At 46.5% G+C, this 14,411-nt stretch overlaps 1 protein-coding gene across 3 annotated transcripts in view; it reads left to right on the top strand.

The window, feature by feature from the left end:
• naprt (nicotinate phosphoribosyltransferase) overlaps window positions 1–14,411 on the top strand; it is a 78,425-nt gene that overhangs the window by 46,170 nt on the left and 17,844 nt on the right. For 2 of the 3 annotated variants that reach the window (XM_087986860.1, XM_087986858.1), the window contains exons 3-6: window positions 252–334; window positions 3,374–3,504; window positions 6,209–6,324; window positions 11,305–11,501. In XM_087986860.1, coding sequence (XP_087842986.1) covers window positions 252–334; window positions 3,374–3,504; window positions 6,209–6,324; window positions 11,305–11,501 — 527 coding nt within the window. The remainder of the gene's footprint in view (window positions 1–251; window positions 335–3,373; window positions 3,505–6,208; window positions 6,325–11,304; window positions 11,502–14,411) is intronic. The other variant, XM_087986859.1, reaches the window with a different exon arrangement.

The raw sequence follows: 14,411 nt of genomic DNA, 5'->3' as shown, positions 1-14,411 counted from the left end.
TAATCAATGAGAGGTAATCCAAATGAAACCTACCTAGTAATACAGGAGATAGACAGTGTGGGGCAATACAATGTTTACCCTGGGTGGGAGTCTAATAGCAGGGACCCTGTTGAAAAATGTAGGAGATGCTGTTTGGAATGGAGACGATGTTGTGTGGAAGTGTTTGATCCGCCATGATTACATGGCAGAGCAGGTTTCAATGGCATTGCCGTCATTGTCATGTGTGAATCTCTCTCTCTCTCTCTCTACAGGTTGCACTGTTGGAAGTTGAGGGGCCCCTGGCTATTCTTCAGTTACTGGAAACCCCACTGCTCACTTTGGTGAACTATGCCAGGTCAGAGAGCAAACCAACCCCACACTCTGTCTTCAAGATTCCTCTGACATCTCCAGATAAACAGTGGTACAATCACCTGGTCATGATCACCCGGCCACGTGATCACACGGTCACGTGATCATAGTGTCATACGATCATACTGTTATGTGACCATCCACCTATATTGCCCGGTCATGTGATTATTCAGTCATGTGATCATCCTGCCACATGATTACACAGTCACATGCCCCAGTGGCCACATACTCAGTCACATGGTCACAATCGAACATTCCCTCGGATTTCCCTGGAGGCAAACCATTCTATTCCCTCCCAGGATGTGTGTCACCGGAGGGACATGTATTTATTGCCTGTCCCTGATTACCTGCAGGGAACTGCCTCTGGAACCATTTAACTGTAACTTGCACTGAGCAGCAGGGGCTGAGGGGCCAAATGTGACTCGTTACAGGAAAATGGTGACCGTGTCCAGTTCAAACCCCCCCCCCCCGCAGGACAGAGGGACAGGGATGTAGGAGCACCCTCTCCCAGTATGGCCCTGCACCTACACGCCTGACTGAATGGGAAAGAATCCCAGGCCTGAAAGCAGGGGAAATCTCCTTTGATCTGATCGCTGCCATGTGTCCATTTGTGGGAGTTTACAACACACTAGAAAGCAGTTTGACACATTTGGTGATCTCAACAAGTGTTATATAAATGTAAATCCTTTCTGTTGTGCAGACGCATACTCCTGGTGCCCAGAGGGAATATTTATCACATTGACCCTATGTTATCCCTCACCCACCCCCATCCTTAATGACAGGACAGTGACAGTGAAACTATATCCTAGTGTCTGTCAGTGCTCTATTCCAGGCTCTACACTCCCTCTCATTTATCCTGTATCAGTTATTACTGTCTTACCCAGTTTTCCAGCAGAATCGGTCCTGGGAGAATTCCATATCTAAACCCTACTCCTGCCCACAGTCATTTACCCTCATCCTTAACTTGTCACGGAAGCTCAGTGGTGTGTGTGTGTGTGTCTGTGTGTGTGTCTGTGTGTGTGTCTGTGTGTGTGTATGTGTGTGTGTATGTGTGTCTGTTTGTGTGTGTGTGTCTGTGTGTGTTTGTGTGTGTGTGTGTTTGTGTGTCTGTGTGTGCGTGTCTGTGTGTGCGTGTTCAGGTTGTAAGTTTACTCGCTAAGCTAGAATGGTTAATTTTCAGATGTTTCGTCATCACACTAGGTAACATCATCAGTGAAGTCTCTGGTGAGGTGCTGGTGTTACGTCCCGCGTTCTATTTATGTGTCTTAGTCTCGTAAGGTGGGTGATATCATTTCCGGTTCTTTTTCTCAGCGGATGGTAGATGCTGTCCAAATCGATGTGTTTATTGATGCTAGTCCTGGCATTCTAACTGGAACTCCATCAGTAAACACATCGATTTGGACAGCATCTACCATCCGCTGAGAAAAAGAACCGGAAATGATATCACATATGCATGTGTGTGTAAGTGTCTGTGTGCATACGCACGCGTGTGTGTGCGTTTGTGTGTCTGTGTGTATGTGTGTGTGCACGTGTGCTTGTGTATGTATGTGTGTGCGAGTGTGTGTGTGGGCATCTGAGTGCGAGTGTGTGTGTGTGCGTGTGTGAGTGCGAGTGTCTGTGGGTATCTGAGTGTGTGTGCACGCATGTGTGAGTGCAAGTGTGTGTGTGGGTGTCTGAGGGTGTGTATGCGTGTACCTGTCTGTGTGAGTGTGCGTATGAATGTGTGTGTTTGAGACAGAGTGTGTGTGTGTGTGAAGGCATCTGTGTGTGCATGTGTGTGTCTGTGTGTGCACGTGGTGTGTCTGTGTGATTGCGAGTGTGTGTGTGAGAGTTTGTGTGTGCGCGTGTGTGCGTGTGTTTGTGTCTGTGTGTGTGTATGCGTGCGCGGGTGTGTGTGGGTGTGTGTGTGTCCATGTGTGTCTATGTGTGTATGTGTGCGTGCGTGTGTGTGTCTGTGTGTATGCGTGCGTGTGTGTCTGTGTGTGTGCACATGTGTGTGTATGTCAGTGTGTGTGTGCGTTTGTGCGTGTCTGTGTGTGTGCATGTGTGTGCGCACGTGTGTGTGTCAGTGTGTGTGTGTCTGTGTATGTGAGAGTGTGTGCGTGCACATGTGTGTGTCAATGTGTGTGTCTGTGTGTGTGCATGTGTGTGTGTGGGCATGTGCGTGTGTAAGTGTCTGCGTGCACACGCATGCGTATGCGTGTACGTGTGTCTGTATGTATGCATGTGTGCACGTGCGCGTGTGTATGTATGTGTGTATGTGTGCATGCATAAGTGTGTGTGCCTGTGTGCACGCGTGTGTGCGTGTGTGTCTGTGTGTGCGTGTGTGTATGTGTCACTATGTGTATGTATGTATGCATGTGTAAGTGTGTGTGCACACGTGTGTGTCTGTGTTTGCGTGTGTGTCTGTGTGTGTGCATCTGTGTGTCTGTTTGTGCATGCGCGTGTGTATGTGTCACTGTGTGTGTCTGTGTGTGTGCATGTGTGTGTCTGTGTGTATGCGCATGTGTGCGTGTGTGTGTCTGTGTGTGTGTCAGTATGTGTGTGTCTATGTGTGTGTATGTGTGTGCACGTGTGTGTGTGTGTGTGGGCGTGAGCATGTCCATGTATGTGTGCGTGCATGCGTGTAAGTGTGTATGTGTGTATGTCTGTGTGTGCATGTGTGTGTGTGTGTGTGTGTGTAGGTGTGTGGGCGTGTGCATATGCACGCGTGTGCGTTTGTATGCCTGTGTGTGCATGTGTGTGTGCACACGTATGTGAGTGTGCGTGTATGTGTGTCTGTGTGTGCATGTGTGTGTGCGTGTGTGTATGTTTGTGTGTTTGTGTGCGTCTGTGTGTGTTTATGCATGTGTGTGTGTGTATGTGTGTATGTGTGTGTTTGTGTGTGCGTGTGTGGTTGTGCGTGTATTTGTGTGTGTGTGTTTGCGTGTGTGTTTTATCTCTCGAGACCCTGTGGACCTGGGAGGGAGTTGGCAGTTTGCTGAGCAGGGAGCTGGAAATGGCTAACGCTGTTTTATCCCCACAGCCTCGTGGCCACCAATGCAGCCAGGTTCAGGCTCGCTGCTGGACCAGGAAAGCGGTTGCTGGAGCTCGGCTTGAGAAGAGCACAAGGCCCGGATGGAGGCCTCTCAGCCTCGCGGTACTCCTACATTGGAGGTGAGGCAACTCATTGTTCTCATTGTGTTCCCTCTCTAAGGGGTATTCACAACACTTGGATCACACACGCCCTCTGATTCTCACAGAGGCGTTCCACAGGCCAAGGTGTTGGCAGCTGCTGTTTTTGTCAGGATTTTCGGAATAGCAAAGGCTAGTTGACCGTGTCCACGTTCAAATTCTTCACCAGTAACCACAGGCTCCAAACACGCATGTAACCCAGACCCCAAGCCCCAAATTACTTACTCCCATTCCCTAACTAAATCCCATTCCCAAATTCCTACTTCAAACTTCCATCCCCAACCAATCCCAATCCTAATCCCAATCCCAAATTCCTTTACCAAATCCCAACCCGAAAATCAATTCAAATACCAATCCAGTTAAATTGCCCAGTGCTAGGGCATTAGTCAGAGGGAAATGGGTCCTGGTGGGTTACTCTTAGGAGGGTCGGTGTGGATTTGTTGGGCCAAATGGCCTGTTTCCATACTGTAGGGAATCTAACCTAATCTAGATTTGAAGATGCCAGTGTTGGATTTTCGGAATAGCAAACCTGGTGTTGTGTGATTTTTTACCTGTGTCCCAATCTCAATCCCAATCCCAATCCAGACCCAGGCCCAAAGGAAATACTGATGCCAAAACCCAAAACCAGATCCCATTTTGAACCCAAATACAAATCCTAAACCAAATCTGGGTCCAACCAGCCAGGGCTAAGAGCCAGTGTTAAAGTGTCTCAATTAAGCTGTTCTTCCATAGAAAACTTGCTAAGACCCTTCATAGGGGCACGATGGAACAACAATGGAGGTAAAACCAGAATGGATGATTAAATGCGGTTTCTGTAAGTTTGGTTGAAGAGGTGAAGTTTTAAGCAGGATCTTACAGATGGGTGGAGAGGTTTACGATGGAAATTCCGAATGTGGGATCTGGACTGGGAATGGGGGTTTATTGCATTTGTAATCCAGAGGCCAGCATGGCCCGTGGGATAATTAGAATCCGATGGAATAATACAATTGGAATCAAATAATTGTCTGATTCATAACAGTCGATAAACTAGCAAGAGGTCATGAATCAGTGGAATTATTTACCGCAGAAGGCTATCAAGGTTCGGTCGTTGGGTACACACATGGAGAGCTTGCTATGGTGAATGAGTGAGTGTGAGCTGACAGAGGGATGTTGTGCAGCTGTAGGTGGTGAGTTTGATACATTTGGAAGGTGGATTGATGGCTGGATCAAATGGGAAAGGGATTGATTCGGCCAGGGACAGTGACTGGTGAGGGTGTGGAGTCAATGCTGGCTCATGTGGGAGCCAAAGGAGATGGTAGAGGAACAATGTGAACCCCATCAAATCCCTAATGTCTGGTTAATCCCAATTCATACAAACATCAGCTCCAATTCTATTCAAAACCCCAATCCCAAACAGTAACTCAGGACAGACCCCAATCCCAACCAATATCCTAATCCTAAACCCGACCAATATCGCAATCTCAATCCTAATTCAAATCAATATCCCAAAATCCCAACCAACATCCAAGTCCCAACCAATATTCCAACTCCAACCCCAACCCCAACCAATATCCTTATCCCACTCCAACCCCAACCAATATCCTAATCCCAACTCTAATCCCAACCAGTATCCCAATCCCAAACCTAACCAATATCCCAATATCAACCAAAATCCTAACCCTAACTCTAATCCCAACCAATATCCCAAACCCAACCAAATACTCCAACCCCAACCATTATCTAAATCCCAACTAATATCCTATTCAATATCCCAATCTGAATCCCAATCCAAACACCTACCACATTTCCAATCCTAACCCCAACCACATTTCCAATCCCAACTAATATCCTAATCCCAACTCCAATTCTAAATAATATCCCAGTTGAACCCATATCTGAATCCCTAACTTAATTCCAACCAATATGACAATATAAAGCACATTCCCAAGATTTAAGGAAGAGTATAAATGTATTGGAAGCGTTCCAATAAAATTTGTTGGATTAGTACCTGGAATGGGCAGAATAGCTGGTACAGGCATTATGGGCTGAATGGCCTTGTTCTGTGCCATTAGTTGTGTCTGGTTCTATGGCCTTATGAGGGAAGTTGGGACAGACTGGTGTTGTATCCACTAAAGAGTAAGAGGTGACTTGATTGAAACATATAAGATGCTGAGAGGTCTGAACAAGATAGAATTGGAGAGAAATTTTCCTGTTATGGAAGAATCTAGAACTAGGGGGTCACTGTTTAAAAATCAGGGATCATCCAATTTTAACAGCAATGTGAAGAAATGTTTCTCACTGAGGACTGAGAGTCTTTAGAACTTACTGAAGCAGAGTCTTTGCATATCATTGTATTAGAGGTCAATAGATTCTTGTTATATGGGTGGGTGGGGTTGGTGAAAGGTTATGGGGTGTAAGATTATCAGGGGTGAAAGGTTATGGGGGGACATGCAAAGTAAGCCATAATCTTACTGAATGACGGAGAAGGCTTGATGGGCCAAACGGCATATACTTGCTCCTAACTCATACGTGTATTTTTGTATGAACAATTGGCACTTCTTTCCAGACTAATTCTAAATCATAGCTTAAAAATCCAACGCCACTAACCACAATCCCAATTCCAGTTACAATCCCTGGATTCTAACCCGATGAAAATGGCTTCCAGAAATGTGTGTGTATTTTTCTCTTTGTACTTGTTTGTTGCTAGGGTTTGACAGCACTAGTAATGTCATCGCTGGGAAACTGTACGCCATTCCATTGTTTGGATCCATGGCGCATTCTTACATCACTTCATTCACTTCAATGTCAGAGGTCAAGGTTCAGGTCAGTGCTTCCTTTCACTTCCCCCAAATCTAGGGCTGTGGTGTTTCCGTCCTAGTATCTGGAATACTGTAATGATTGAAGAATGTGTTCAGGCTTTCTGTAATCTCTGATTATAGCTGTTATCGTTAATTCCCGGCCGTCAGGACAGTAACCGATGGTGACGGGATAATCAGTTGTGAGCAATAAGAGGTGTCCACTCCGCTGAGCTTCATCCATGCCTAGTCTGGGATCTCTTACATCACTGAGGGGGTAACTCTTTAGTGTCATTATAATATCCATTGGAACCACTGTCCTGGCTAAGTTGATCCAGAGTCTCAATGCTCATGTCTGGCCAGGTGATCATTCCTTTCTCTCCCTGTTGGAAGGATGTTGTGAAAGTTGAAAGGGTTCAGAAAAGATTTACAAGGATGTTGCCAGGGTTAGAGGATTTGAGCTACAGGGAGAGGCTGAACAGGCTGGGGCTTTGTTTTCCCTGGAGCATCGGAGGCTGAGGGGTGACCTCATAGAGGTTTATAAAATCATGAGGGGCCTAGACAAGGTCTTTTCCCTGGGGTCGGGGGAGTCCAGAACTAGAGGGCATAGGTTTAGGGTGAGAGGGGAAAGATATAAAAGAGACCTGAGGGGCAACCTTTTCACGCAGAGGATGGTACGTGCATGGAATGAGCTGCCAGAGGAAGTGGTGGAGGCTAGTTCAATGACATTTAAAAGGTATCTGGATGGGTATATGAGTAGGAAGGGTTTTGAGGGATATGGGCCAAATGCTGACAAATGGGGCTAGATTGAGTTGGGATATCTGGTCAGCATGGACAGGTTGGACCGAAGGGTCTGTATCCGTGCTGTATCATCTCTATGACTTAGACTCAATTTCTTGGCACCTCGCATTGATGTGCTTTAACATCTCTTGTCTCATCTCCTCAGGGATAGCGATCGCCCTTCGTTTTTTTACATGGTGCCATCTTGGGCTATCCCTTGATCCTGGTGTGCCCAAAGCTCTCACAGAACAACCCGTGTGTCCTTGATGCTTCAGACAGTTTTCCCATCTCTCTTCCTTACTCTCGGACAGCTGTGTCGTATTGGGTAGTTTGCTCTATTCGAACATCAGCGTCTCTCTGGCTTGATGATTCCTGGGCCGTGTTGAGACGTTGCTTCTCATCGGCTGTGGAAGATCTTGTTTTGTCTTCAGACCAGTAACGTTCTCCATAGGGAGTGCTATTCTCGACAGCGGGTCTCTAATCTGTGCGTAGTTCCGTTACTTGCTCAGACCATATCTCTGTCAATAAAGCAACATTCCTTGTAGACATTCTGGGGCAGGCAGTAACGTTTTGAGGACCCTACTTTAGAATGGCCAAGGGTTGATACCCTCCCCCCTCCACTTTATCTCTCCCAAAGAAGTAGCGATTAAAAATCTCAGAATCTCTTTCTTAATTTAAGTGCAGCATTAACACCATAGCCTCAGCTGCAGCTGGTTATCTATGTTCATAAGGAAAGTTTCAGTTCCTGTTTCACTGGCATTGCATTTTGGCAAAACCAACAGGAGCAGGGCTTGTACAATTAAAGGTAGGGCCTTGGGTAGAGTTGTAGAAGTATCTGAGGGGTGCAGGTACATAATTCTTTGAAGTTTGAGTCACATATGGACCATGTGGTTAAAAAGGTGTTTAGCACAGGTGCCTTCGTCGCTCAGACCTTTGGGTACAGGAGTTGGGACGTCATGTTGAGGTTATACAGGACACTGCTGAGGCCCCTTCTGGAGAACTGTATCCAGTTCTGGTCGCCCAGTTATAGGAAGGAGATTATTAAGCTGAAGGGGGGGGGGGCGGGGTTCAGCAGAAATTTACCAGGATGCTGCCAGGTATGGAAGGTTAGAGTTATGAACAAAGGGTGGGATTTTTTTCACTGGAGTGGAAGAGCTTGAGAGGTGACCTTATAGAGGTTTCTGAATCATGAGGGGTATAGATAGGGTTAATGGTAGTTGTCTTTTCCCAAGGATGGGGAGTCTCAAGTCCACGAGGCACATTTTTAAGGTGAGAGAGGGAATTAAAAAAGACATGGGGACAACCTTTTTTACACAGAAGGTGGTTCACGTGTGGAATAAACTTCCTGAGGAAGTGGTAAATCTGGGTACAGTTACAACATTAAAAGGTACTCAAATAAGTATATGTACAAGACATTGGTTCGGCCGCATTTAGAATACTGTGTACAGTTCTGGTCGCCACATTACCAAAAGGATGTGGACGCTTTGGAGAGGGTGCAGAGAAGGTTTAGTTTAGATGTTTAGATTACTTACAGTGTGGAAACAGGCCCTTCGGCCCAACAAGTCCACACCGACCCTCCGAAGAGCAACCCACCCAGACCCATTCCCCTACATTCACCCCTTCACTTAACACTACGGGCAATTTAGCACGGCCAATTCATCTGACTCGCACATTTTTGGACTGTGGGAGGAAACCCACGCAGACACGGGGAGAATGTGCAAACTCCATACAGACAGTTGCCTGAGGTGGGAATTGAACCCGGTCTCTGGTGCTGTGAGGCAGCACGGTGCCATCTTTGGTACCAAGGTACCTGGGTACAAAAAACTCAGGTATGCAGCAGTAAAACAAAGAACATTTTATAAATGTAAGCATTACCTTCACAGAATAGGTAGAAACATAAAGAAATAAGGTAATAGTTAACAATAATGTCCTTCTTAATATAAACTAGAAAAGTAAAGGAGTAAAGTTGAACAGTCTCTGATGATCCCTCTGTTTAGCTCGCTATGTGGGAAACCTCAGCACCTGCCAGACCCAACACACATCCTGGCTCTCTGTCAGTTTGTGATCGATGTCCTTAACTTGCAGCAACTTCAGTGTATCGTGTTGTCACTGGGGTCGTGCTGCCAATCCAGTGGGCGGAACTTGTTCACTGTCCTTTCCAGCTCACCTGTCTCGGCTTCCAGCCTGAGCTGGAGGACCTCTGGCCTTGGTATTCCTGTTGGATTTGCTGCAAACATTTCTCCCTTTGGTTGATGTCTTATTCTCTTGGCCTGGAATATGTCCCACTGCATTGCAGAAGCTCATCTGTTTTTCCATTTGTAGGCGGGAGCAGATGATTGATAGGTGTTACACCACAGCTAATTAACAGCTTCTGCTAATTAACCCAAACACCCAGAAACGCTCACCTCGCCTTGTGATCTGGTAAAGTATGAGAGACAGAGAACTCCCAAATTCCACAATTTAAAGAAAAAAAATCAATTTATTCTTTAACTCTAAAAGTGAACATTATACAACAACTATTTACAACTCAGAGCCTCCTTTCTCTTAAATGTTTGTTATCTGCCTCTAACTCTACAACAATATATTGTTCTAATATAAACCCGTATTAAAATTACATCAACTTAATTTCAAAACCACACAGTGGCTGTCATCTCTGGTGTCCTTCCTCTTTTGGCTGAGGATCTCCCTGGGTTGTCTTTTGTCTTTTATAGTTACGATGTTTCATATGAAAAAGGTTTCTTTGATAGAGAGTGTTATGAATGGCAGTTACTCTCTGTCTAACTTTCAAAATGCCCGCTGCTTTATATCCCAAACATTAGATCGTTTCATTGGTTCGATGTTGGCAAAAACAATAAATTCAAAATCGATTGGGTTTTAGTATCCCTGGGCATAATTTAAACTGATTGGTTAAATTCGAATTATTGTAAAAATAGCAACCAACTGAGGTATTTACTTCATAGCCAAATGTTACATAGTTTCAATTTTTCCGTATACTGTTAGACTGCTAGCTAGCCATATAATACGTGCTTGTAAGCTCTCAGCGCAAAACAGCATTCACTCTCTGTTAAAAGTACAGTACTCATCTTCAACTTCATAACAAAGCTCAGGTCTTTTGCATGTTCAATAGCTTGAGATTACGTTTCTCCTCTCTCAGTAAACGTGTTCTCACAGCAGGATCGTGCATGTTTAAGAAAATTCTTTCTCTGAGGAGATAATCTTTTAGTTGGCCAAGCTCAAATGGTTCAGCTCTATAATTCAATGTAGGAACATTCTGATTAAAAGTTCCCCTCGCCCCCTTGAATGTTCAAAACATCCCATTTCTCAGTAACATTATTGGTGGGCTCAAAGTGTGTCTTGAAAACGAGACCGTTTTTGTTTTCAGTTCTTCCTCGTTGCTTTTATCAGTAGGCACCCCTCCTGCAGTTCTGAAAACCCATGTATTTTCATCTGCACCCCTGCTGTTGCGTTCCTAAGGGATGTGAGTTAATTAATGGCTGCTCCAGAGGCACTTACTGGGGAGGGGGAGGTCACATGACTACAGTAAGCCAGTCACTACACAAAGTACAACAGCATTCGAAGGATCTGATTTGATTTATTATTGTTGCATGTACCGAGAAACAGTGAAAAGTATTGTTTTGCATTCTAACCAAACAAATCATACTTTACATAACTACATCAGGCTAATAGAACAATTGCAGAATATAGTGTTACAGCTACAGAGAAGATGCAGAAAAAGATCAACTCTAATATATGAGAGGTCTGTTCTTGGATCTGTTGGCACATGATTTCAAATTTTTGTATCTTCTCCCTGATGGAAGAGGGTGGGAGAGAGTATAACCAAGGTGGGAGCGGTCTTAGATGATGATAGTTGCCTTCCTGAGGTAGCAGGAAGCGTAGACACACTGTAGACTGGTTTGTGTGATGGACTGGGTTGTGTTCACAACTCTCTGTAATTTCTTATGGTCTTGGCCAGAGAGTTGCCACACCAGGTTGTGATGTATCCAGATAGGATGCTTTCTATGGTGCATCTAGAAAAATTGTAAAGGTTATTATGGACATGCTGAATTTCCTTAGCCTCCTGAGGAAGTAGAGGCATTGGTGTGCCTTCTGGACAGAAGCATTTCTATAGTCAGTCACCCTGGGTCCTTTAGTAGCCTGTGTTGTGCCTGAAAAACGGTCATGTTTCCAATGGAAATTCACAGTACTTTTTTTCCCTCTCATCTACCAGCAGACTCTGAGACCTGCATCTGGAGGGCCAGAGGTGAATTTTGTTTCTCTGTGTGAAAAGTGGCTTTTTCAGGTGTGCACCCATCTCCAAATGCCTCAGAATCGAACCAATTCCTCTGAGTTTGCGGCCTTCATCTCCTATGCCACCACTTACCCGAGACATTTCATCGCCCTGGTCGACTCATACAGTGTGATGAGGTAGAGAGTGGAGTTGGTCGCTTTTCTTATAAAATATCCACTTGGCACTATCTGTTACTGTGGTGGTCAACAGTGAGGCACTTCCAACAGTAACTGCGGGGGGAAGGGGGGTTGACTGGCCGACATCTCCTGGAGCTAGGGAAGCTCCTGTCTCAGAGGTCAAAGGTTGAGGAGTTAAGCCGCAAACTGGGGCCTGGGGAACCCCAGTCGAGGGCGTGGGCGTTCTGCACTGCCAGAACTTTCTTGTAGTTTAACCAGAGATTATGGGGCTCCCTTTCCCTGAGGCAGGGTGTTTGAATATATTTAAGATTGTTGGGGGTGGGGGGGAAATAGAGTCCGAGGATCATGGGAAAGTGAGGCCATGATCTTATTGACTGGCGGGGTAGACTCAAAGGGACTGAATGGCCTCCTCCCAGTTCATATGTAGGTGCTGTGCCATCTTTCTGACCTTGGGGATAGATAAATACAAGAATATGCAAATTGGAGGACGGTTTGTTTGTAACATGGTTGACAGGAATTGTGACCCATTGCCTCTTGCTATGCTATCCATTCTAAGAGAGATTCCTGTCACTCCCCCACTGCTAATATTGGAAGGATGGATTTGCAATGTTCTCATTCCTGTCTCCCACCCTTGGAAATGAGATTGGGTATTTTCTAATTTAATTTGGGGTGACTGACTGGTTAGCACTGCTGCCTCACAGTGCCAGGGACCAGGGTTCAATTCCACCCTCAGGTCACTGTCTGTGTGGACATTCTCCCTGTGTCTGCATGGGTTTCCTCCGGGTGCTCCGGTTTCCTCCCAATCCAAAGATGTGCAGATCAGGTGAATTGGCCATACTAAATTGCACAAAGTGTTAGGTGCATTAGTCAGCGGTAAATATAGGGTGTGTTATTCTTCGGAGGGTCGGTGTGGACTTGTTGGGCCGAATGTCCTGTTTCCACACTGTAGGCAATCTAATATAATCCAGTCTAATTCGGGGCAGCCCATGAACCAAGAGAGTTTGGAAGATTATCACTGGGACATCATCGATTTCCTCACCCACTTCTATCGATATGTTGGGCCTAGAACCATCAATCCTTGCACTCTTCTCAATGATCAATTTCTACAGATGCGTGCATTCAGTCCCGTAAACCCCTCCCCAGAGGCAGGATAAGAGGAAGTGCCAGGCTATAAGGAAAGGCAGTAGTGTGGGCTTATTTAAGACTATAAGAAATAGGAACAGGAGTAGACCATTCAGCCCCTCAGGCCTGCTCTGCCGTTCAATAGGATCATGGCTGATCCAACATTCCTCCCGTCCACCTTCCTGCCCTTTCCCCGTAACCCTTGATTCCCGACTAATCAAGAACCTCTCTGTCTCAGCCTTCAATAAACGCAAGGACTCTGCCCCCCACAGCTCTCTGTGGTAAAGAGCTCCAGAGACTCTCAACCCTCTGGGTGAAGACATTCCTCCTCATCGCAGCCTGAAATTGGTGCCCCTTTATCCTGAGACCATGCAGGTCGTAGAATCATAGACATGTACAGCATGGAAACAGACCCTTCGGTCCAACTCGTCTATACTTGATCAAATATCCCAACCTAATCTAGTCTCATTTGCCAGCACTTGGCTGATATCCCTCTAAACCCTTTCTATTCACATATCCATCCAGATGCCTTTTAAATGTTGCAATTGTACCAGCCTCCACCACTTCCTCTGGCAGCTCATTCCATACACTCACCACCCTCTGCGTGAAAACGTTGACTCTTGGGTCCCTTTTAAATCTTTCCCCTCTCACCCTAAACCTGTGCCCTCTAGTTTCATACTCCCCCACCCCAGGGAAAAGGCCGTGTCTATTTACCCTATCCATGCCCCTCATGATTTTATAAACCTCTATAAGGTCACTCCTCAGCCTCCGACACTCCAGGGAAAACAGTCCCAGCCTGTGAGGAGATGGTTGATGTGCCAGTGATAAAGCCCCACTGTCCCGATCCAGGAACTATTTGTACAGTTCCATAGGCATTGCTGCTGTGCACTGCCAGGCTTTCTAACCAAGGCTTTGTCCTCACACGGGGAAAGGGTTCGGAGTGTGGGCTATGGTAAGGAATGGGCCCTACCCCCAGCCAGCACACAGGTACCCCACGGGGAAGGGGGCAAAATGCCAATAACGGAAGGAAGAAGCCCTTAATTACCCACAGACGTGGCTCAATTGGCTTTTGGACTAGCGGGCACCTGCCCATGACAAGCACAGTGGTACTGACTCTCCGCCAACTCTTGCCGTCTGTGGCCTCTCCTGGGAAGGCTGGGTAAATCTGTTCCAATGCTCCTTGAACGAGGTGGATTTGATACAATAATGATGTCAGTGCATCCCTCCTCCCATCGACCAGCTCCTGCTGGGATTAGAAACTTAGAAAATAGGGGTGGGAGGAGGCCATTTGGTCCTTCCATACTGCCCCGCCATTAATATGATCATGGCTGATCACCCAGTTCAGTCCCTGTAGATGCTTTCTCCCTGTCCCCTTTAATCCTTCCATCCTACGAGTAATATCCCATTCCTTCTAGAGAACATTCAATGTTTTGGCCTCAACCACTTTCTATGGCAGAGATTTCCACAGACTCCACAGTGCCCCTGAGCTGCAGGGGGCGTCGGTTCAGGCAGGGGGCATGATGGGATGAGGGTCTGGTGACCCTGATCTGTGGGGGAGGGGGGTTGATGGGGAGGGGGTCCCGGTGACTATGACCTGTGGGGGAGGGGATCCCGGTGACCCTGAACTGCGGGGGAGGGGGGGTTGATGGTGCGGAGGTCCCGGTGACCCTGACCTGCGGGGGGGAGGGGTTTGATGGGGAGGAGGTCCCGGTGACTATGACCTGTGGGGGAGGGGGGGGTTGATGGGGTGGGGGTCCCGGTGACCCTGTCCTGCGGGGGGAGGGGTTT

Source organism: Chiloscyllium plagiosum, unplaced genomic scaffold (genome assembly GCF_037043375.1).
Source record: "Chiloscyllium plagiosum isolate Xiang-an unplaced genomic scaffold, Cpla_swu_hap1 HiC_scaffold_5, whole genome shotgun sequence".
NCBI lineage: Eukaryota > Metazoa > Chordata > Chondrichthyes > Orectolobiformes > Hemiscylliidae > Chiloscyllium > Chiloscyllium plagiosum.
The sequence above is the reverse complement of the archived record's forward strand: the minus strand, read 5'-3'. Positions and strand labels throughout refer to the sequence as shown.